At 38.8% G+C, this 24,195-nt stretch overlaps 1 protein-coding gene across 24 annotated transcripts in view; it reads left to right on the top strand.

Moving 5' to 3' along the window:
- CTBP1 (C-terminal binding protein 1) overlaps positions 1 to 20,240 on the top strand; it is a 249,997-nt gene extending 229,757 nt beyond the window's left edge. For 17 of the 24 annotated variants that reach the window (XM_074587319.1, XM_074587333.1, XM_074587320.1 and 14 more), the window contains 5 exons: positions 3,066 to 3,280; positions 7,210 to 7,340; positions 9,529 to 9,656; positions 13,123 to 13,240; positions 18,771 to 20,240. In XM_074587319.1, coding sequence (XP_074443420.1) covers positions 3,066 to 3,280; positions 7,210 to 7,340; positions 9,529 to 9,656; positions 13,123 to 13,240; positions 18,771 to 18,957 — 779 coding nt within the window. In that variant the 3' untranslated portion in view covers positions 18,958 to 20,240. The remainder of the gene's footprint in view (positions 1 to 3,065; positions 3,281 to 7,209; positions 7,341 to 9,528; positions 9,657 to 13,122; positions 13,241 to 18,770) is intronic. The other 7 variants (XM_074587321.1, XM_074587322.1, XM_074587339.1 and 4 more) reach the window with 1 other exon arrangement.
- The last annotated feature ends 3,955 nt before the right edge of the window (positions 20,241 to 24,195 follow it).

Here is a 24,195-nt window from a genome sequence, read left to right as displayed (position 1 = left end):
TTTAGGTGTTGGGATTTTTTAAAAAAGAGAATATTTATGAGCAGCAGCATGTAAGTACTTGGATGAATAGATAGCTGGACCTGGCTCTGCTGTAATGATAATTTTACAGCAGTGAAGGCAGTGAAATCACACTCCCTTCCCCTTCCTTTCCAGTTACAAATGCTGATGACTAATAGCTAATGCATTTCCTCACTCAAGAGAGGTGAAATTCCTCCAAATACATTTGTCTCCGCATCATAATGAATGTCATCACTCAGTTTGTCTTTCCTCACCTGCTATATTCTCTCAACAGTCCCACGGTCCTGACTAGATGTTGGCCAAAGTACCAATCTGCATTATCAAACAATTATTAAGGCTAAAGAGTTGGGTGGTATTATCATGCAATAAATGATGTACCCTTAGCAATCCTACTAGCTCTCTTAATGTGCTCAGCAGGAAATGCAACAAAATGGCACTCTCCACATTTCAGAGTTCTCCAAGAGGGAAGAAAAATTACCCAGATTCTCCATTACTCTTGCATAGACAGGAAAGATCTGCTAAGTGAAAGCACTTTTTATTTCCATGGAAGTCTGCAGGCAGGTCATCAAAATTTCCACAGTATCAAGGGCATTTTATAAAACTTTGTAATACCAGCATAGGACGCTCATTCTTTGCCCAAGCGCTGGGGTCATTGGCAACTGCAGCTTCTATACTGTCACACTCAGATCAGGTCATTGGCAAGGTCGAGGTCAGAGACACCTACAAACTGGGAGACATGGAGGGAGTAAATGGGTCAGACTATAACAGGAGACCCAGACGTTTTTGATGAGTCCCTCTTCACACTTCTGGTATCACTGAAATAATGGATGGGTTTTGCTAGAGCTTTATATAATCTCTAATTTCTAAAATAGGCTTTTGTTGCTTTCTGCCTTTTTTTCAAGTGTATGCAATATGCATTTTCTGCATTCTTCCCACACTACAGACCAAGAAGTTAATTTGATATTTTGAACTTCAGAATTTGCCTTCCCTGGAAGCAGCCATGAATATTCATAGCATTGTATATGTGTTTGAGATAGAGTTGTCCCGAAGGTGGGATGCTTTGTGTGCTGTTCTGTTGTTCTTGATATGCTGAGGTAGGTTTTGAGCCACCCCTTATACCCTGGAGAGTCTTATATAATAGAAGTTTTCCAGGAAAGGAAAAAAACATCATAGGTTTGTGGTTGTACTGTATTGTCAGACTAGTTTAAAAAGGAATTGGGAAATTATGTGTGTCCACCTATGTATTTGTCTTAACAACTAAGACTAAATATGAACTGTCAGTTGCAGAAGAATTTTTCCCATAAAGTAGTTGTAGTAGGACAATTCTGGCTAGAAATACACTTGTGTGATTCCCAAGTGTTTCAGAAGGAAACTTTGTGCACATTGAAGGTGGCTTTGGTTTATTAGCCTGGTTGCAATGAATGGGAAGTATAGCTTTAACTGGAGAGTGTGTTGTAAGAGATTTCACTGTCACGAATCCCCTCAGGTATTAGTGTTGTAAAGAGTGTAAAAAAGAACAGATGACAGAATGTTGTGTGTGAAAATGAATGGAGCTGGAGTAAAAGCGATATGCTTCCTTTAAAAGAAAAATAAAAATGTTTACAGTTGTGTGACTGATTCCTTAAGCTGTGAACATGCCAAAATTTGAAAATAATACAGTGTTTGTGCTGAAAATTGTCTAATTCAAGTTTATAAAAAACAGCTTGAAAAGCAAACAGAGAACATGTATGCAAGTATTGAAATAAAAGATTTTGAAGAGTATTTTAACTTGGTGTCCCCAAAGAAAAGCAGGCAGCCCCCATCAGATTGACGTACTGTTTAATATTCCAAGCACATCTGTCACTAAGCACTGCAGAATTGCTGTGTTCAGGTTAAATGATCAATAAAAAACCTTTCTTCTTGTGGCTTTTTAAGTTTATTCAAAGAGAAACTGAAAAGCAGAGGGAAATCTGTTCAAGCACAATTGGAAAGAGACAGGATTTCCCTCTGTTAATTTGATGCTTTTTTGAACAAACTCAGATGTTACAACAGAAAACTTGTTGACTTTTTTTTTTAAATGAGACATGATTATTATGGCCTGTCTAGTGATTCCTTTGAAATGTCTTTATCTAACATTTCTAATACTCTTAACGTGAGCATCTAGTGTGTAGTGTTGTAACCTGACAAGGTTAGTTCTGTTAGTTCTCATTCTTCAGAATACCCTTACTCGCTAGATGTACTCACTCACTTTTTTCCTCTGTGTTTTACTGGTAGCATGTCAAGGGGAAATACACACCTCCTGATACATGTGGCATGGAGTCATGCCCAGACAGCAATATCGCTCACAGCTCTGAAATATGACAGTAGGGAAAGTGGAACAGAGAAAAGCTAAGTTCAATGTGAATAGCAAATGGTACCGCACTCTTCTTAACTGGGTGCCATATGATGGATTGTATTTATTAATCATTTAGGTACATGAATACAGAATTTTTTAGAGCCTGAGATGACAGGATTCTTGTAGGCATTTTAATGCTGAAAGGACATTATTCAAAATGAAAGCAAATACTGGTTCAGAAAGGAGATTCCATGCATTGAGAATGGTTGAGCTTCAGATTAAACAAATTGTCTTTTATTGCATCCATTTTTGAGGATTAATTTTATAGCTTTTTATTAAAGCCAGCTGGTCCGACATGGATAAGAATAAGTCCTTGGCAGGATGTGTTCACAAGCAGTAGTGTTTTACCGTAAACAGGCCCAGCAGGCAGACCCTTGTATTACACACATTATTGCAGATTACGTGACATCTTCTGGCATTTCAGATCTCTGGTTGCAAAAGGTGCAAACCTCTTGCTTTGTTTTGAGTAAGGCAGTGTGAAACAGCCCAGATGTAACATTTCTGATTTTAGTCATGATTTCAAGTGGGATGGGAGCTGCCTCTTTTTTTTATCCTCTTCCAGTTGCTGTACAAAACAGTATGGTTTGATACAAGCATTCGCAATAGGAAGGAGGAGGCTGCCTTACACCAGCTGCTTCACATCTGTTCTCATTGCATGTTTATGTTGTTCTAGGGCGTGTTGGGCAAGCAGTAGCACTACGTGCCAAAGCCTTTGGCTTCAGTGTGATTTTCTATGACCCATACCTCTCAGATGGCATGGAGCGTGCTCTGGGACTGCAGCGGGTGAGCACTTTGCAGGACCTGCTGTTCCACAGTGACTGTGTTACCCTGCACTGCAACTTGAATGAACACAATCATCATCTTATTAATGACTTCACCATAAAGCAGGTAATAATCTCTGTGGACGCCCTCCACACCGGTGCTGGTGGCTGACACTGTGTAGCGTTTATTTATGTAAACAGGTGGATTCTCATTTGAAAGAAATTTCTTTCCCTTTTGCTACTTTGAAATCAAGCAGGTTTATAAATGATTGGGGAATAGCTGGTGGCTTACGTATTGTTGCTTTTATTGTCTTTTTTGATCAGTAACATTGCACTTCTGGAAATAATTTGCTCTTCTTAATGTTACTCGGATTTAATAAAGTTGCGTTTATGTAAAAGCACTTTTTCTTTGTCTTCTAGTAGCTACTTCCTTTACCTGTGTATTTTCAGGTAGCAATACTGCCACTCACTCTTGTTCCTCAGTTTGACTTCTTTAGATGCACTTTAAGGATTATGACTAAATGGCTCCCCCCTGTGCTCAGTCATGATGCTTGCAGAGCGCTTCATGGATGGATTGCATTTACAGCATTACATTATTTGGAAAAATAATGTTTCTTGGAATTAGTAATAACCTCTCCGTAGAGTTTTAGGTAATATTACAATAATTTCAAAATGTAGGTGTAGTAACTGCTTCATTATTCACTAATTTATTTGATAGTAAGCTTTTTCATTAAATGTCTAGCTTCTGACTCCAGCCTCAGTGTAGGGAACAAGAAGTGGTGTAACATTGAGGTGTAAGAATGTAGATAGTGTACAGGAAAGACATTCTAAGATATAATAGTTGATTTTGATGGTCTTTATATATGTAGTGTTTGTATGTGTTGGTAACAGTGACAATAGCACTCTTTCTCAGTAAAATCATTTATTGGTTTCTGAGAAATAGTTTGCACCTACTACTCTTGAACTTTAGAAGAACTGAAGTAGTTACTGAACATATTCCACAGTCACGTAGGATCACAGCAGAAACCTGATGATTTGAGAGCTTAGGGATTTTGCAGGTCCATCCCAACATAAAATCAGGATTTAAAATTCTAAAAAATTAAGAAGCGTAAAATGCAAATCTCTAAGAGAACAGAGCTCTGTCACCCTGCCCTGAACATTCCCTTTTGTTGTGTGCTCAGGCACATTTAATGGTTATTACATGATTAGATGTCTTTGCAAGCAGACATCTAGAACCAAACAGAATCACACTGAATTCATTGGGACCATCTAGAGGCTTAGCAGTGGCCACTCATTATACAGCGGACTGTGAAACTTGGGCCAAGGTATCACAGGAAGTTTTTGAGTGGTGGTGCGTAAATGCAATGAGCTTTGCAGAGGCCTTAGTACATTAATCAGAGAAACAAACCAAACAAAACAGACAGGTTAAAACTGAGTGATACCATCTGAAATGAAATGCATATAGTAAAGTCTGTACTGGGAAGGATATCGTAAGCATTTATCTTGCTCTTTGTTATCCTTCATGATTAAAGCAAGGATTGAAATGTTAGAAGATAGTTCTTGCTTTGGATAAAAGTTGGGATGAAGCAGTCTGTATTGTAACAGCTGATATGCAAACCATAAAATTGTAACACCTCTGACTGCTTAGTCTGTGTAGAGCACATCTTCTGAATATGTATCAAAAAGGACAGAATAGCTTTTTTAGGCTGACAGATGTTGGAGTTGGCCTAAAATTTTTAGAGAGCATTGCATGCCACTTTTGTCCAATAGTGCACGCTCATGTGATAACCAGTTTTTAAACAAAGTACAGGGAAGTGTGGTGCATCTCATTTCACTGAAGTCTCACCCTGAATTTTGTTTACAATCTGAAATTACATAACCTTAAAATATCTTTGAAAATTTGACGTCGGTTTTCCCTTTCAGTAGCTTTTCCCCTTAATTAGTCAGCATGCTGCTTAGCCATCGTGCTTGGCCTTGTAGTACCAGGGTAGCTCAGAGAAGTGTTCTGAGCTTGTGTTTATTGAGCCCGTGGTAATCAAGTGCTCTTAAGAGAAGCTGAGGTCATCTTTAGTTTTACAGATTTGAGAAGAAGACTGCCTTTTAAACACAATATATTTTTAAAGCAACTGTGCAGGTTTAGTGTAGGTGAATTTAACAGCTGTCAGCAGTTCTAGCTGTGAAGCTCTTTCAAATTTCCACCCGTTGTTAAGGGTCATCTCCAGCTGCATCCACCCTTAGTTTATCACGAGTCATGTAATTCATTCCCGCTAGAATGCATTTGTACACCCATGTTCTGTTTGTTTTGGACTTGTCTTAGTACTAGCTTTAGAGTTTTGTAAATAGTCCTAAAATGAAAACTGAAGCAAGGTTATAAAGGTTGGATGGAAGATTTTAGCAGGTTTTACTTCGATTAAAATTTTCAATTCATTCAACAGGCACATAAATACACTAGGCTATGCTTAAAACTCAAGTTATCTCTTTGCAAGAGCACAGAAATAGGAAGGGGTGTGTAAGCTCCCATGAGTTTATGTGCCTGCAAAGAGTGATTGCCACTTGTGTGAAGCCCTCCTGTGCCAGTTTTGATGTAGCTCTCACAGCTGACAAGTAGTGGAGATGCAGTGATGGTTCCCATCAGGAACATCTTGTTGTTACTAGACTAACTTAAGATCATGCTACCATTTCTTTCTTCACTGTTCTAATTCCCAAGTTAATTACATAAAACTAAAAGAAGTATTCCTTAGTTCTGCTCCTGTAAGTGGACTTTGGTTTTGCTATACAGACCAATAGATGTTTCTCCTGTAAGCCCAAGAGTCTGCAAATGGAGAGGGACAGGGACACACTAAGCCCAGTGAGTTGGCCAGTAAAATATGGTTGGTCTTTTTTTCTTCTGACCTTACTGTAAGCGTATGCATGTTAATTGTTTATTATTTCCTATGATCTCATGTAAAAAAAATTCTTGTAGCTGACTTTCATCCAAACCGCCTTGTTCATGAATGTGGCATTTTGAATCAGTCTTTCAGAGTAAGAATCCATTTACCTAAGCTTTAGTTAGATGTGTAGGTTTCAAGTAGTTGACTCGGTGTCAAAACGTTGGGGTTTTCTTGTTCTTATGGTGAGAGATGGAGTCAGTACAAAATGAGATTTTTATCATTCATCTTCACCTTGGTTCCTGCTCTTCATACGCTTACCTTCATGCACAGAAATGCTTCCGAGATTAGAAGCTGTGTCCGAGACATCTGGTAAAAGATGAAGTATTAGGGTGGCTGGAAGCAGGATGTAGTAATTTATTTTTTTCCTTACCATCTCTCTTATTTGAACCGTCACTTTGTTTTCATGTTGTGGATATATTATGGTGTAAATTCTTGTAGTTCTCCGCACACAGTGTCATCTACAATGCTAATCTGCGCAATGCACAGCACAGCTTCTCTCCTGGGCACATAGCGTTCTCAACCAAATTCATTTTCATGCCTTTTAATTGAATAATATAAGCATTCTTTAGACCTTTATTTGAAAAGTCTCACAGGGAGGAGGAAGCTGAAGTAACAAAAATAAATAAAACATAGATCTACTGTGTTTTGGCAACTAAGGGAAAAGTGTTTGAAAATCCAAAAGCATTGATTTTTCTGAAAAATTCATGTAGGTTTTTATTTGTGTGAAAGTTGAAAACCACAAAATATGAATTTGTTTAAGAATGTGCTGTAGTTTCTGTCTCATGCAATTTCACAGTGAAATAAAAAGGCATAAAATGATCTGTCACTTTCATATGCACAGTTGTATCTTTTGATCATGTTACTGCACAATATCTGAAACAAGCTGCTATTAAAAGACACTACTTACAAGAAACAAAAGGTTATTAAGTGCTGTGAAATAGCATTTTATGTTAGAAGCATCACATTTTGTCATACTTTCCAATGGAAAGGGAAGAGAACTGTTACAGGTTAAACCAGCTGAATAGCCTTTGTTGTACTGGATGCTTCTTTTGAGTAAAAAATAATGCCACAACGATTTTATTTCATTTATTTTTATTTCATCATTCTTGTTTTTAACTTTCCCTAGATGAGACAAGGGGCTTTCCTGGTCAACACAGCTCGAGGTGGGTTAGTAGACGAAAAAGCACTTGCACAGGCCCTGAAGGAAGGAAGGATACGAGGGGCAGCCTTAGATGTACATGAGTCAGAACCATTCAGGTGCTTTTCCTTTTCTTTTCTTTTTATTTTGTTCACTTTCTTATTTTTTAAGTCTTAGTGCATGATACAATCAACAGCAACAAATAAAATGAGTTTTCCCTTCATATGGTAGCTAAATACTCCTTAGTAAAGCAACGTGAATCTGTGCAGCACTGGACTAATGCAAATGTAGATGGAGCTTGTGTATGTGGTCAGAAGTGAAAAAAGTGGCATCCAAGAATTTAATTCCTTAAAAAAAAAAAAATCCAATGGGTTTATTTAGTAGAAATAGCAGCGATTTGGATTCAAATCCTGAGCATAGCTTTGTGTCATGGCTTTGAGGGGAATGCTCCTTTGTCATTGATGCAACTCGGGAGGCAATGAATCTTGATTTCCGAAGAGACTCTTTCAGAGGGCAGAGAGTTGAGATTCGGTGTGAGAAATTACTACTTCATGACTCCTTTCTGGAGGAAAAGACGTACTTTTGTCCAGATTGCCTCTGCAGGAAGGTCATAAATGTAATAGGTTGCAAAAAAAAAATAAGGAAAGTGGTCAGAGTGCAGGTTTTGGTTTGTTTTACCCTTTATCGGGGGAGCAGCAACTCTGCTGTCATGAGCAGAGCTGGTAGCACAAGCCTTAGTTTTTGAATGACACTGAGAAGTCCGGTGCTTTAGGCAGAAATGCACCACTCCCCAGTGTGGCATTATGCTATCGCACTCCTAATCAGAAACGAGCCTGTTTGATAAGTCCTTGAGTCTTGAGCCTGACTTCTGAGTTGCAGTTATAAGAACAGACTGCTTTAGCTTACTGCTTGTACGTGACAAGCCTTTTTCAGTTGTTCAGAATGGGCAGGGAGAGATGTTAATTTTAACTGGAACAATCCACATAATTTTTTGCAGAGGAACAGATTCAGGACTTGAGGGCAGGTTGTAAAGACTGGAGAGAGGACAGTCTCTCTCATATGAGCTTGTTGGGGGGAAATAGAAGCTTTAAAAAAAACAGAATAGTATCCTTTTAGGCAGAATTTTTATATCTGCTGAGACACAATGCCACATCACAAATATTTAATTTTATTTATGCATACCCTGCATTCATTTACTTCTAAATGTAGTCATTGCAATGCAGTAGTGCTGTGCAAAGCCAGAGTCTAACAGCTCAAGGGACTTTCAGCTACGTACATTCTTCCCAGTTCAGATCTCAGATCTGCACAAGCAGACCATTGCACCCATAGGAAGCCCATTTACTGCATGGAGATGCCATCTGCAGAGATTCAGTTGCAGGATTACAGCCACAATTTCCTTTGGCTTCGGTGCTGCATGTCTATCTGATCGCAGCATGCAACTCTTTATTCAAGAGTTTTGCCAGATATTCTGATGTTTATTGAACTACAGATGAAATCTATCATTTTATGAATTATGACCAACTCTGAAAGCACGCTTTTGTCTTAAAATATTTGTTCTCCTGTTGTTACAATTGACTGTAAGATTATTAAAACTGGAAATAAATAGGAGGAGCAAGTTTCCATTATTTTCAGTTTCTTTACTCTGTATCTGTGATAGCACTTTTACACAGATTTATTGCTTTCCCTGAAAATCAATCTGTAAAGTAAATTTCCTTCTTTCTGTGGAGTTTCTATAAAGGAACAGTTAAAAATAACATAAAAAAATAACTGAATTACCAAAAAAAAAAAAAGTTGAGGCTGCTGATGGACACGCTTCTTATTTGGAAATAATTGTAAGATTTTTTTTTTAAAATTACTAAGTGTCACATTGACAGTGACTCTTGAGAGAACAGAGCTTTGTTGGCTAATGCAGTAGAAGTAAAACTGTGATGAAATGGACAAATGGAATGTCCTCCTGAATTGATTTGGTTCTTGCTGTATGTATTTCTGCACGAGAACTGGAGCGGCAGTGGCTGTAGTTAGCAATAAGTGCATTGGACAGAAGCTAATGTTGCTGCTATACTTAGGTTCTACCCTTTGAGTTTATGTGGTGATTGTTGCTTATTTATACCATGAATAGTATATTAAATTAACAGACAGAATTAAAACCAAACCCAACAAGGAATAGAAATGCAATTCTTTTCTGTTGTAGAAATTAATCTGTGTTATGTGCAAGTCCATCTGGATCCCCCCCCTTCTTCCCTCCCCTCTTCTCCCCAACCCCCCAGTATTTTTTGTCATTTGATCTTGTTTTAAATCTTCATTTAGCTTTAGTCAGGGCCCCTTGAAGGATGCACCAAACCTGATCTGTACCCCACATGCAGCCTGGTATAGTGAACAAGCCTCAATTGAGATGCGGGAAGAAGCAGCACGAGAGATCCGAAGAGCGATCACAGGTACTAACTTCACCTTATTACCTCCTTCACTGGCTATTTCTTTTTAACAACCTTTTTCATTCTTCAGTGTTAAAACATGCTGAAAAAGAACCAACTTTAGATTTTGTTTACCACTTCTAATATCTGAAACGTAGAAACTAGCAAATAACCGCTAAGTCTGTTCTCAGAACTGGAACAGATCGTTTTGGAGGTTCATTGCAATTACAAAGAGAAGGCAGGCTCTGCAAAATAAGTATTTTTTCTGTATAACAGAAATGTACTTATGTATAAAAAAATCCACTTTCTTCTTGTTGTTACTTTTAAATATTACCCACTTCATGGGTTTAACTGTAAGTCCTCCAGATACTGCTGGTGTCTTTCATAGGTTTTCCTAGATGCCCCCATACACTTGTAACGAGCAGTTCTGTTTCCTTTATTCTTCTCTTTTTGGCACCTTTGTATTTTCTAAAGTTCATCCAAATTTGTCTTGGAGGACAGTCTGGAATTTCAGTGTCTCCAAGGCTGTAACGTTCAGAGATAAAGCATCTAGAGCTTCATGCTGTTCCTAGTAATGCTCATATCTCGACCACTCATTTTCTACATCAAAATGGAGTTTTCAGTATTTTGTTGAGAGGGTACTCTATTATAGATATTCGTCTCTTTAAAGCATTGCTGAAGAAGTCTGGCATTTTAAAGAGCAAAGTCGCTTTGTTATATAACTGCCATGTAATTGTAAACTGTTCACATAAGAGAAAACAGTTATGTCTTGAACATGCACTGCTAATAAATAAAATGAGAAGAGTGAGCCATTTGGCATTGGTTTGAATCCCTTGTAGCCTTAAATAAAAGGAAGGATTTTCATACTGGAAAATGATTCATTAAGCACTAATGTTCTCTCTTTAGTAGGACTTTGCTGTTTCCCCCTTGGCAACATAGACTGAATGCTCTGCAGACATGAAGGGCCATCTGTGTCACCTTGAGAGTAGCTCAGTGCCAACACATGGCTCTGCTGTACAAAAAGCCCTAGCAGTAGCCTAGAGAGGCTTGGCGATTTAATTTCATTTATAGCCTGTGCGGAAAGAAAATTCTCCTCTGGATGGTGATTAAAGGCACCTCGCAAACTTCTGATCGGAATTGCCCTTTGTAGGACTATTTCTCTCTGGTTTAGAGGTAACTTAAAGAGTCTGACCATCCCTTTGCTGGAATTGGTCCTTCTGCTTATACTCCAGAAGAACTCTAATAGTACATTCATTAAGTTGTTGTATAACTATTACCTGCTCCCAAATAGCTCTGGGAGCGATTGCACAAACTGGCATATGATACCTACTGGGGGGATGATTGATGTGCAAATAAGCATTAATAGGCTGAGATCTGAAAACTGAGTAAGAGTCAACTATATCGAGCTAGTTTTATGTTAAATATTGTGCCATAGCCCAAACATACGTGCTTGGGATGACAGACCCATATTTTCTTAAGTGTGCAATTGTGCTATCAGCAATTTAAATCATTGATTTGTATTGAAGCTGTCACCACTTCAGTGTTTGCACATGGTTTGTAGTAAGATCAAACGGAGGCCAACATTAGGGAGGTGAGAATGACATTGAATCACAGTGAAACAAATGTAGGAAAGATACAGGAAGCGTGGGATAAAGCTGGATATATGAAAGCCATAGGGGAACATAGAGAGGAGAGGGTGTAGAGGGAGAAACTAATTGGAAAAAGGTGTACAATGAGGGACTGCAGGCTGTGACTACCATCTGACTATAAGGATGTTAAGTGGTTCTGCTGTTCCCAAAAAGTCAATGGCGTTCTGATGTATAAAATAAAAACAATAAGCAGAGACTAAATACCATTAAATATATTTTTGAACATCAAAATATTCAAAGTATTAAATAAGGAGGACCACTGAAAACAGTAATGGAAGAAATGGGAGGGCGAGCATGGCAAGTGAAAAGATCATTAGGAAAAAAGTTTAAAATAAATAAATAAATAGTGTTTTGTAAGGGGAGACTAGAACATGCCTAGAGAAGTTAGTAAAATTAAGAATGAGAGGGGCAAGGAGGAAGACATGATTGCAGTTTAAAAATACTTGAGAAGGATAAACATCAGAAGAAGAAAGATACTACTTAAATTTATGGATAACTGGCAGAAGCTTAGATGGATGTATATTTCAGCTAAATTTAGAAGATGATTTCTAATCAGGGGAACAGTAGGAATTCACCCATAATGGGGCATGTACCTCATCTTGTCTAATATTGAATTAAGAAGCCCTTTTGGCTTGTGCATAGGAGACGTGGGAAGTTTTAGTGACAAGTGCAAGTCATGGAGTAACAAGTATTTGATCGTATTTGATCGTATTTGATCGCTAGACAGAAAGCGATTCTATGAAAAGGCTTTTTTACAGCCCCATTTTGGCCAGGCCGATGGATAGAAAGAACAGGCGAAGGGTAGTGAAGTCCTTAATCAAATTTCCAGTAGGAAGTTGGAGACAAAAAGCCTGAATTCTTCAATGAGGTAGCACAGTCAGCTTTTGAAAGTGTATTGGAGTACTATTGCCAACAGTGGCAGAGGTAGACTCAAACTCAGCTCTTTCTACCTCTCTGTGCAAACGTGCAGTAAGATTAAACTTTAGAAAGGATACATTAAAACAGATGTCAGAAAAAACACGGCCTCCAATTGATGTCCTGTTGAATAAGTGGAAATATTCCTGTTGCTATGAAGAAAATGTCTATTGTATCTGTTCATGTCATTTTTTGCAGGGCTGGAGATAGTTCTGCAGAAGACAGTCAGAGGCTTGTCCAGTATGTGCCTAATCAGGTTGACAGATTTTCCAGTCTCTCTGTCGTAAAATTTCAGTTATGCTTCAAAGGTTAAGCAAAAGTTTTGAAGGAATGAAGAAGGGAGTTTTCTCACGTATTTTAATTTTTTGTAGGAACGAAAGAAAGGGCTGCGGATTAACAGATTATAGTAAACAAATGTGAAGAGCAATTGAGATCAAGAAGGGGAAGATCAGGAAGACAGGAAAAAAGTGTTGGTCGTATTCAGGTTTATGGCAAAATTCCGTTCAGAATCCTACATTCTTCAATAAGGGTTTTTATTACTGTTACATGAGGAGGGAAAAGGAGGAAAGTGAAGTTAAAGACAGAGAGCAGGAGGCTACATTACTGAATTTGATTGTCAGCCATGCTTTGTATTCAGGTTTTAGCTTCTTGGAAAGCAGGGATCTTGTTGATTATGGTTTTATTGAGACTCTGTATACAAAAGGCAAAGAGAGACAGAGAAATGAAAATTATGTAGAGCATTTAACCACTATTAACTAAGTCCCAGACAAAAGGGGAACAGTGAGGATCAAAAAGGAGCTCTTGGTGTGATCTTATGTCTTGATTTAAATATGCAAATATGTATAACTATTTTTAACATAGATTAAGAGCATAAGGCATACAATTTTTATGGTTTTTTTTATTTCCTCTCCCTCGCTTCATCCTAGGTCGTATTCCAGACAGTCTGAAAAACTGTGTTAACAAAGATCATTTGACTGCAGCTACGCATTGGGCCAGCATGGATCCCGGAGTTGTTCATCCAGAGCTTAATGGTGCTGCATACAGGTAAGCATGCTGCGGGTGTAAAAGAAGGACCTCCTTAATTCAGAGGTATGTCTTCCAGAATAAATAAAAGACCTTCCTATTGAAAAATTAAGTGGTTTTGGATTAGGCCCGGCTATATTGTTTTCATAATTGTTGCATTCAGGACAATGATCTTGTTTTGCTAGTTGAAGTCAATCATGTAGTGCGTAAGTACGTTTCCTTTTCTTATCTTTTTTTGTGTGGTTAGTAATCTGAACAATACACAATTTTTTGTATATTCAAGTAAAACAATTCTGGTTCATCTCCAGTGAGCGCAGTGGAAGTTTGTGTTCTTTTGCTGAAGGTGATGATGCAGCAGGAGGTTACAGAAAGGCTTCCAATAATAAACTATTGTTACGTGGATTTGTGGCCTCCAGACACAAGAGGGAACAAATAAGTCAGGGTGAATACAGTGGAATAGATTATGAAAATATGTTTAAAATAGTGTTTTCTAAATTACACATTCAATTTTTAAGCAAAAGCGTTTGAGGGACTTGATCTATGTATTCTCAATTAACTGTGAAAACAGCTCTTAATAATTAATAGAAAGAGGCGATTTTTTTATGTCTAATATGTACGTTCCTTAGTTACTTGCTAGAGAGTCTTTCTCTGTCCCTTTATCCCCAGCAGCTGTTCTAGCAGCAGATTTTTCCTAGTAGACAGCTTCACACAATTTTTATTTATGAAAAATGTCTGCAATTTTTTATCTTCCAGTATGGCATTTACTCATAAGTGGGATGAAAGTGGCTGAGAAAGCTACGAACAGCTGCTTCCCTTGATGCCTTGAGGGAAGGGACAGTGCAGTCCTTTCATTATTTTTTTATACCTCTTCGTCCTAATCTTTCCACTGTCCTCCTTCATACGTCTTTCTTATCTTTGTCCTTCTTTAGGAGGGCTACCGCATACTTTTAATAGATATAAGATCATATTTTTTTTGGTGTTACCCCATATGGGAACCCAGCTGTGCAGTGCTGAGAAGTGGAGCAAAGCTTTCATTTCCCAATAGCTTCTAACAGTCTCGTCAGAAAGTGATGGAGAGATGACGGGGCGAGCATCACCACCCTCTGCCATAATCTCCTTGTCAGTAGCTGTAAGTGCACCAAAGGAAAAGAATAACTTTGATTGGATCAACATGCATATATCTCACATCACATCAAGATGTTTACTTTTTGACAAAGTACCTGTAGCCCTAAATGTCTGAAGAAGAGTGGTTTTATTTGCTTAAATGAAAAGTTCAAGCACGTGTGTTCTCTTCCCCACACATCATGTGGGTTCATTGACTTCAGTTTGGAGTCCTCGGGGTAGAGCTGAATGCAATTGAAGCTTAAAGGCAGGTGTTGCTGAACGGGGCGGGTAATAACTCCAACCCTGTCATGGAACAGGGTTGCGTGCCCAAATAAAATACCGTTGTTTGTTCTCATTTTGGGGGTCACAAGTCCAGCAGAAGCAGGCTTCACAGCTAGAAATGGATTTTAACTTAGGAATGTTTTGGGAGTTAATGATTTACAAGGTAAAGACCATATGTATTTAATTTAAGCAGGATAAACCACAGAACTGAATGCCTTCTTAGACATTGTTGCAGTCAGTTTTTTCAATGGAGAAAATTCATCATAAATAAATTTTGACTTGACAATTATTTTCAAATGCAAAATAAAACTCATTTGGGGAATTTTGAGGGAGAAGTTAGTCATAAAACAAATATTAAAAGCTTCTTGGAGGGGTGATAGAATAGTGTTTGTGTGGGGGTGAAGGCAGTTACTAATTTGTGCAGTATAACATATGCATAACTTGAAGCTCAGGCTTTATGAAGAATTTGGTTTCAGTAGCAGTGTTTGCTGATGCTTAATTTCTACCTGGATTAAGTACAGAATTTGAATTGGTTGTTCAAAACAAATTTTTCTGCCTTCTCTTTGCAATCTAAGATTACGTTCAACTAGCTGAGTTCTGGAGTCTTTCACAGGCAGTTTGATGTTTCAGATGTGCTAATAACTGTATCATAGTCATGTAATTGCATTAGAAGATAAGACCTGGGATAATAATTTATATGTTAAAAAATGCAAATAGCTCTTTCAGTGAACTGAAACTAACGAGGTTATTTCATTCTGGATATATCATTTACTTGTATTTTGATGTAGGACAGAACTCTTAAATTATCAGATATTATCGCAAGCAAAGAACATTGAGCATTCATCAGCAGAATATAATCTAGATCTTTTGAATATCATCATATTCTGTGGAAAACAAAACCATTTACTATGTGAAATGCAAGACACCCTATCAACACAAAAGGTCAAGCAAACGGGACCTATTCCATGAGTAAAGATTAATGATATTCCTGAGGAGGAACTATTTGTAATAGTCTAGGTGAAGCAGCATAATATATTTGTGTTATTACTGTGTATTTGTTACTGAGCTGCCTGTTAAATAACCCCCTGCCATTTCCTGTGTCACAGAGCATGCAGGTTATAGGCAAAGTGAAATCCGACAACCCGTAAACAGTCACTGTGCAATTTACAGATGTGTTGACATATCTTTCTGCCTTCTAGCAGGTAGAAGATGAGAATATCCAGGTACTGAGGAGGTACTTGGGTGACAATAGTTAGATGTTGGTAGTTCAGGAGTTATTTCACGTTGAGGTATTTCACTGGTGATTTTCAGACTCTCTATCTAATGTAAGATAAAAGCGTGCACTTAAATTTTTAAGCTCTTGGGACAGACTCACTTTCTTGCACAGAGCTAACATAGTGAGTTCAACGTGCTTCTGTAGTTTAAAAAATATGGGAGATTAACATAGAAATTAAAGTTGCTTTCAATTGTAGTCAAGAGGGCTACTATATTTTCTTCATAAATTAAGATTAGGTGGGGGAAGGGGAAGGAAGAGTATGAAACAGCAGAGGAGGTGTAACTGATCTCTCGCTGCCGTTTTTGCAAAAATTTAGTCCAGTGGACATTTTACCTGGAAAACGTTTCAACTTACTGCTGCCAGAGGAGGAAGATCGGGAGCACCTTTATGAAGTGCTGGAGGGAATGTATTTGCTGGATACGAATTGAAAAGCAAAAAATAGCAACATAAGGGAAGGTTGTATAGAGGCTGTTGAGTTTATGTGCCCTCCTTTCAGAGATATGATTTGAACCACACCAATGATTAAATCAAAAAGGGACAAAAATTATGAAAAAGAATGGCAAAATAGGGCTAGGAGTTGTTAAGCAAAATACGGTTTCTCTAGAGGGCTATGTTAACTATATTTTGGCTACTGCCACTATGTAGCTTTAGGACAAGAAAAACAATTGTAAGGCTTTTGGATGTTAGTAAAAGTCTAGGAAGCCTATGTCTGAGGAGAGGTGCTGGCAGGTAGGATCCCAATTATTACAACTTGGTGTCCAAGGGGAATATTTTTATACACAGAAAGAATATTGGGAGTCAAAGGAGAATTACAGATGTGTAGTTTGAACTGCTTCATGTGCTTGTAAGGTAACTGTTGATGCTCCTGATCTAGCACCGTCCGTTTTCACAAGGGGAGGCTCTGATTTTTCTTCCTGAGAGAAACACAGTTGTAGAATTGGCATCTCATTGATTTCTCCCAGCTCTGGCGTGCTGCTGCTCAGGGAATACGTTGTTAGAAAGTAGACATTCTGTATTGGAAACAGTTGCTGTGTTGGGCTTTTAAATGGAAGCTTTTGTCATGTCACATTGTGTTTTTTTGCAAAGCGCCTAGATAACAGATAAGCTGTTCCAAAATTAAATTTGAGTAGGTGAAACAATAATCAATCTGACACAGTTTTCATAGGAAATGAAAAATTTGATTAATAGGATTCAAATTCAGGTACTGAAACAAGCAACTAAGTCCATTAGCAACTGCAAATTAATTCTAAGGAACCTCTCTGGAGGAGGAATTGGCTTAGGAAGCCCTGTAAATATCTGTACAGTTGGGGACAAAGTTCTCTGGCCTTCAGGTGGTGTGATCTTTCACATACTGGTTATCCATCCCAGATTACAGTCAGTGGATATGTAGGAATCTTTCCCACGATGACCAAGCCAGTGTATGGTGCCTTCATGGTCCCTGTGCCATGTCAGATAGCCATCCTGAGCCCCTCTGGCACAGTGTTTGCAAACAGCAGTTGCTGTGGTGGAAGAAAAAAGAACAAATAAATGAGCTTTCATCCAGCTCTTTCCTCCTCTGAGTTTTGCATAAGTTCTGCACTAATTTTCTCTCAGTTTGAGGGAACTTAGGATGAGCAGCACAAACATGCATTACTTTAGAAAAGATGCCACTGAAATGGTTTGAAATTCCCTGATGCATTCAGCGTTGAACTCTGATGAGAAGAAATTCAACAGCAGAATAATGCGATATATGAAAAAGCTTGACAAGACTATAAGTGCCTTTTCTCGCATTTAGTTCAATACTAGGGTAGCAAATGCCACAGTGGGTAAGTGGTTAGCCTTTTAAATGGATAACGCTCTCACTAGGATGCTTGGGTGAGCAGAATATAGCAGGAGAGAACAAGGCATGAGTGTGCCGCTTTTATGACGTTAAGTGGCCAGCATGAGACAACTTGCAAATGGGTATTGAGGTATTTGGCTAAAAAGAAATCATATTTTTCTTAAAAGTGTTCCTGTGTAGCTGTTATTTATATACAGCACTGTGAAATACCAGCGTTGGTCAATTACATCTGAACTTCGGGATTGAAACAGATTTGCAAGATTTATTTTAGCCTGATAATATCAGAGCCGTCATAAAATCAAGCTGAATCAGGGGGTAACTTTTTTTATTGAATTTGTGAAATATTTAGGCCTTAGTGTTCATCCAGCTAGAGTAAGAGATCTTTAAAACTGTCCATAGGTTTTTTGTGTTTGCATCTCTCTCTCTTGCAGTCTGCCTAAAGCACTTGTCCTCTATATAACCAGTACAGGTTCTCTTTCAGACAAGTACTGTGGAAAGTTTGATGCTGATAAAGTTACTCAGGTGCAATAAGCTTGAATTTGTCATCTTAAGAGTGTGTGGGTATGATTGCTCTTTTGGAGGGCTATCAGAAAGCTATAACTGCAAGAGTAGTTTAAAGAAGTATTTTTTCAAACTGCAACAGTGACATTTTAAAATTTCTACATGAGAATGAAAGAGAAAAAAAAATCCTTGAAGGTCAACTTGAGGAAAAGTCGTAGAGGACAGATACATGCTGTGCAGACCTAGCCTGAGTTACATCTTCTTGAGACCTACTTTGTGAGGAGCAATACTTCCAGGTTGTTTCCATTGCTGTGCTCTCACTTATGCTATTTTATCTGAAAGCTGAAGAAACAGTCTAGGAAACCTTTATTTCTCATTTGGGTAAAATACAGCATCTTTTACCTTATTTAGCGTCTGCATATGGTACCTCATCTGGAGCTTAACTAACTGTCTTTCTCACTGGTCTGAAAACAAAAGAAGCATCTCCGTAGCTCTAGACGGAGGCAAGGTGGGCTTTCCCGCCGGTCATCTCTTGGTTTTAACATACGTTCTTCGTTTTCTTCTCTCAGCAGGTATCCCCCAGGTGTTGTAAGCGTGGCTTCAACTGGCATACCTGCAGCAGTAGAAGGAATAGTCCCCAACCCTATGTCTTTATCACATGGCCTCCCTGCTGTAGCCCACCCGCCCCATGCTCCTTCCCCCGGCCAAACTGTCAAACCAGAAGCTGATAGAGACCACCCAAGCGACCAATTGTAGCCTACGAAAACAGCATTCCCAACATCGGAGATTTCAGCTTCAGCGCGTGGAAAACAAACAAACAAAACAAAACAAAACCCTGGATTTTGATTAAAGGCAAAACCATGAACTTACAGGAGGAGACGATTATTGTTTTAGAAACTGGTCCAATATACAGTATAAAAGGAAAAGGTGGGAGACAAAAAGAAGATTTGGAAACATTTTTTCCTCCGTATAAATTGTAGTTTGTCCCTGTCCAGTGGACTGATTCACTGTTTCTGTGTCCTATGGGTTCTTTGTTAAGCAAGAGAAGTTAGTAGTTAATTATATCATGAATGTACTTGTCTGTGTACAGTTTTTAGAACATTAAAAAGGGTTTGTTTGCTTAGCTGTCAACAAGGAAAAACATAAGGGAGGCATTCAACAAACCGATTTTGAGATTAAAAATCCTTTCTTTTATATTTTAAAACATGCCCAAAAATGAGGCAGTTGGCAAACTTCTCAGGACAATGAATTTTTCCCATTTTTCTTTCTACGCCACACAGTGCATTGTTTTTTCTACCTGCTTGTCTTATTTTTTAGAATAATTTAGTAAACAAAAGAAAAACAGTTTCTCCTAATTTTGGCATGAATTCCCTTATTTCAAAATGAAGACAACCTTGCAAAGAGATTTTGAGGAAAAAAAAAAGGTTTTGTATAAACGAGCATTGTGCTTTTTGTCACCAGTTAAAGTATATATTATTGGTGGTATGCGAAAAAGGCACTAGACTACTGAAAAGTAGCAGCATTTCATTGCCTACATTGATTCCTTCCTGGTAATGTGGTAGGCTAGCAATATTTTTGGTTAAAATCATGTTTGTGACTGTAACCATTTGTATGAATTATTTTAAAGAAATAAAAATCCCAGACAAATATCATATGTGTAAAAATTTTTATTTCTAGTAACTGTTTATTCAACTTTTATTAGGTTTCTTAGCTGTAATTTTTAAACAGATGCTGTCAAGTATTTCATTTCTAGCTTTACTTTGCTCTCTGTTGTTTGTAATACTGTCTTGGAAGCTTGAAAAATAAAAAAAAAAAATTCTTTCCATACCATTTTTCCCTTTACATTTCGTAAATGTTGATCTTTTTTCCTGTGTTTCTAATGGAGTTTGAAATTAAGATGGATTTTGATTTGTACACCGGCATCATCAGCTACAGTATGGTAACAGCATTTATGCCACCACTGTGGGCAGAGCAGAGGAGGTACAACAGCAACACAACAGTAATAATAATAATAATAAACATCTTTTGCCGAAGTCCAACATGAGAAGTGTCCATTGTTTTATTTGCTTTTGTGACGATGGCAGCGTGCAGCAGGAAGTAAGTGTATTTGCTATATTGAAGGAGTTTGTTTCTTTGAACACGGGCAGAAGTGGTTTTAAGGCAGGTTGGATTTCAGCTGGAAGCTGGTTTGGCCTTTCCCGTGCTCCTGGATGAGATGTCCTTCATCCCTATGCAGGTTAAAAAAGCAAGACGAAAGTTTAGCCGCTGCAAGAAGGAAATCCGGGATGGGCAAAAGTGAACCTGGACGTAAACCTCCTCGGTAGTCTCTTCTCTGTGTGTTCACTGTTGATCTGAACTGGTGACCGTGTGCCTAAGGTTAGTGAGATGGTCTTATGGGATCTATGAAAAGTTTAAAAAGTTACTGTCCCCGATTCCTGCAAGTCTAGAGGGCAGCCTCCGCTTCTGTTAGGAAAATGTTAGGAGGCTGCAAATCAAAAAAGATTGAAACTTGCAGGTCTGTACCCAAGGAGCGCTATATAAAGTGAAATTTTATCTCCATGGAAGAGTGGAGGAAGGTGTTTGCCTTGAACACTTAGAGCCAAAAATGTCATCCACTGCAATTTATTTGATGGTGAATCCATTCCTATTCCCTCCATGAAACAAACCAGCAGCCTTAAAGTTGCAAGTTATCCCAGCAAAGGCACTTGTAACATCTTTGCGGCCAAAAACTTGCAAAAAATCAAACATGGTTGAAGTAGGATTTCATATTTCATTGGTAATTCATGTTTTAAGATGCTTCTTTTGTCAGGCTGAAGATGCATCTTTAGCATACGTAAAACAAACATTTAACATCTGCCTGCAAAGAATTGCTGACAGTCTCATTTGCAACCAAATTTCCCCAGGAAAACCAAGAGGGTTTTTTCTTTTTTTTTCTTTTTTCCCCTCCCCCTTTTCTTGCATCTGTTTGGACGTGGTTTATGTAAGTAAGCTTTCTTTCCAGTGAATCAATAAATGGAGGAAGCAGAAGTGAAGGCAGCAGTATTAATTGCATGCACTTCTCGGGCTCAGTTCTTGAAGGTGGCGTTTGTTCTTGAAGCATATTTTTGAGGCGGCATCCGCGCTTGCTCAGGCACGGCCTTTTTCAGGATTTGAGCCTGAAATACTGCGCTGGTGGGGCATTGCCACTGCGGTGGTAACCTGTGCAGTATTTTTCATGCTAGTGCTTGAAATATCATCCATGGGTCTGACTGCTGGAGAGTCGTCCAGTTTCCTGTTTCTATTGGGGCGGAAAAGAAAAGCCACCCCGGCAATGACAAGACTGATGGGTGCCGACTTCTGGATTTTGGTCTGAAAAGCTGAATTAAAAAATGAAAAAAAAAAAAAAAGAAAAAGAAAAGTCTTGGAGTAAATGAGTAATAGGAAAAGCGTACCATGATAAACAAAGGCTGTTACGCCAGACTAGCCTTATATCTTTTACATCTGCTTTTGTTGGGTAGTGGAAATGTGATTAGATTTCCTCCATCTGGTAAAGGAGGCGCTAAATAAAGTTTAGACAAAAGAAGATGCAGTTAGTGGGAAAGCATGAAGTGAGGAAGGCAATGGCAGAAGAAGGCCACAGGAGGTGAGCTGAGGCAGTATTGGAAGGTGGAAAAGGAGGTAATCAAAGTGCCTGCCTCAGTCATACCTTTCATTGTTGTGATTTGAATTAAGGATCTTGGCCAAGAAGAAGGCCAACCGTTGAGACTGCTGCGGGCTCCAAAACTGTAGGCGTCACCAGTACCCTGCACCAGAATTTGATGGTGTCAAAGGATGGGCTGTTGGAAGCAGAAAGATACCAATTGTGCAAATGCAAAGTCGGGTAGTTGCAAGTCAAAACAAAAACTTGCCAGAAAAAGGAGCTGTAAGCGATTTCCCATGGCAGGACTGATCGATTGTCACCGTGGGGGAGCTGTGGAAAAGAACAGTGTGATGGCAGATGCATCCAGCACAGTATTTTTGGTGAGGATGAGAATGGATCAGAATGGATCTGGAGTGTTTGATGTATAGTTTTGGTCATGTGTTTTCAAAAGGGTGGGCTCGAGCTGAAGTCGGAGCAAAGGCTGGCTCTCCAAACGACTGAAGGTGTTGGGGGGGGCTTATCACGGGAGAGGCAATCAAAGTAACAGCTTTTTCGTCTTAAAGTGAAGGTTGAGTTGGGGGGATGACTATAAATAGTAAATGCGGAGGAGGAAGGAGATATGTTAAAGAAATGCTGGTATATGAGCAGACAGGCATAAATGGGGGGTTAGGAAAAGACCTCTGTCAGCGGGGAGGTCCTGGGACAGGTTTCCAGTTGGAGGTACTGGGAGTCAGTCCTGAAGTCCCTCCAGCTTGGGCTGGGTTTTTTGTTTCGTTTTTGTGTCTGGGGTTTTGTTGGGTGTTGGTTGTTTGGGGTTTTTTTCCTTTTTTTTCTTTTTTTGTAACTTTGTTTTTACAATCCAAAATGTGAGAATGTTGTTTAAAGGTCATACAAGGTTGCTACCAAACCAACAACTAGAGGCCTTTTCCATTCAGGGTAAAACACTTCAGCTGCCTTTATAATAAGCCTCAAGGCTTTTTCCTTTAGTGTGTGGTGGTTTTGGTTTGGTTTTGTTTTGTTTTTTTGAGAAAATGCCTTATTATTTTCTTGTCTGGCCTTCCACCTCAAATGATTAAGGCTGGCTTTCCAAATGACTGTGACTGCTGTAGCCTGGCTGTTAGCAGCTTACTCCTTGCCGCACACCGAAGGGTTTTCTTCTCCTCTTGTTTAATCTCAGTGGATGCTTCAATAAATGTCGGTTGTTCTGCTAGAAAGAGAAGGCAGCACTGCCAGTATTGCCTTTATTCAGTTCACTCCAACATTTCTACCTTTTGTAAATTGAAAGAAGAGGGAAAAAAAGGGGGGGAAAAAAAGTCATTGATTTTAAGGGCAGAGACTAATATGAGATCATTTTGTCTGACCACTTAGTAAAGCTGTTAAATGTTATAAGCTTCTTCATTAAACGTAATACCATGTTTTGACTTAAGTAAATCTTTCAGAAAGACTTCTAGCCCTTATATTAAAACATCAAGTGATGGGGTTTTGCTGTTTCCTTTGGTAGTTTGTTTAAATGGGGGATAACTATCACTATAATTTCTAAACGTCTTTATTTAATTTGGCTTTCCCTGTCTGTAAATTCCAGTTATTGTTTCATGTTGAACATGAGGTCATGGAGGCTGACTTGAATTTAGTGAGCATGTCACATTTTAGCTGGTTTGCCTTTGTTCTGAGGTCAGTGACACATCTTCCAGGAAGACCAAACTGTCTTATTCATCTGGGGTTTTTTCCAGTTTCTTTTATTATACTGTACATCCTTTCCTTTGTGGTTCTGTATTTTTGTCCTTTCGAATGACATAGTCCAATATGGTTATCTTCTGCAGATGAAATTACAGGATTTCTGATCTTCTCTCAGACTTTCAGCTATTGTCTTCTTGCCCCCATTGCCTTTCCCATTGCCTTGGTAAGCTATTTTTCTGCAAAGTCCAAAGTGCTTAAAGAACTTGACTAATCCTCTTCTCGGTCTTCAAATTGCATTTGCCTAGGTAACGCCTCGTTAGTTGCAGAAGCTCTGCGTTGAGTCGATGCTGAGGCAGTGGTGCCGCTCGTGCAGTCTGAGCACTTGCTCTAATCCCCCTGTCGGCCCCCGCTGTGTGTCTGCCTCGCAGGACGCACCTTAGCTGGGTCTTGTACCTCGTATCGTGCTGTTTGTCCCTAAACATCTGCCTCCTGTCCTTCTTCCTCCTTGCCTTCTAGCGTTTGGGGGACATGGAACATTACTTTTAAAATTCTTCTCTTTTTTTAGAAAAAAAAGTCCTTTTGGTGAGTTCTACTTTTCATCCGTGAGTTCCAGTTTGACACAGACCAGTTGTTTTTCAGCTCTCTCCTTGGCTGACCTCCATGCACACTGCCTCACTCAACTCATATCCAATATTCTA

This window comes from Larus michahellis, chromosome 5, assembly GCF_964199755.1.
Source record: "Larus michahellis chromosome 5, bLarMic1.1, whole genome shotgun sequence".
In the NCBI taxonomy this organism is placed as follows: Eukaryota; Metazoa; Chordata; class Aves; order Charadriiformes; family Laridae; genus Larus; species Larus michahellis.
This window is presented reverse-complemented; position numbering and strand designations above follow the sequence as displayed.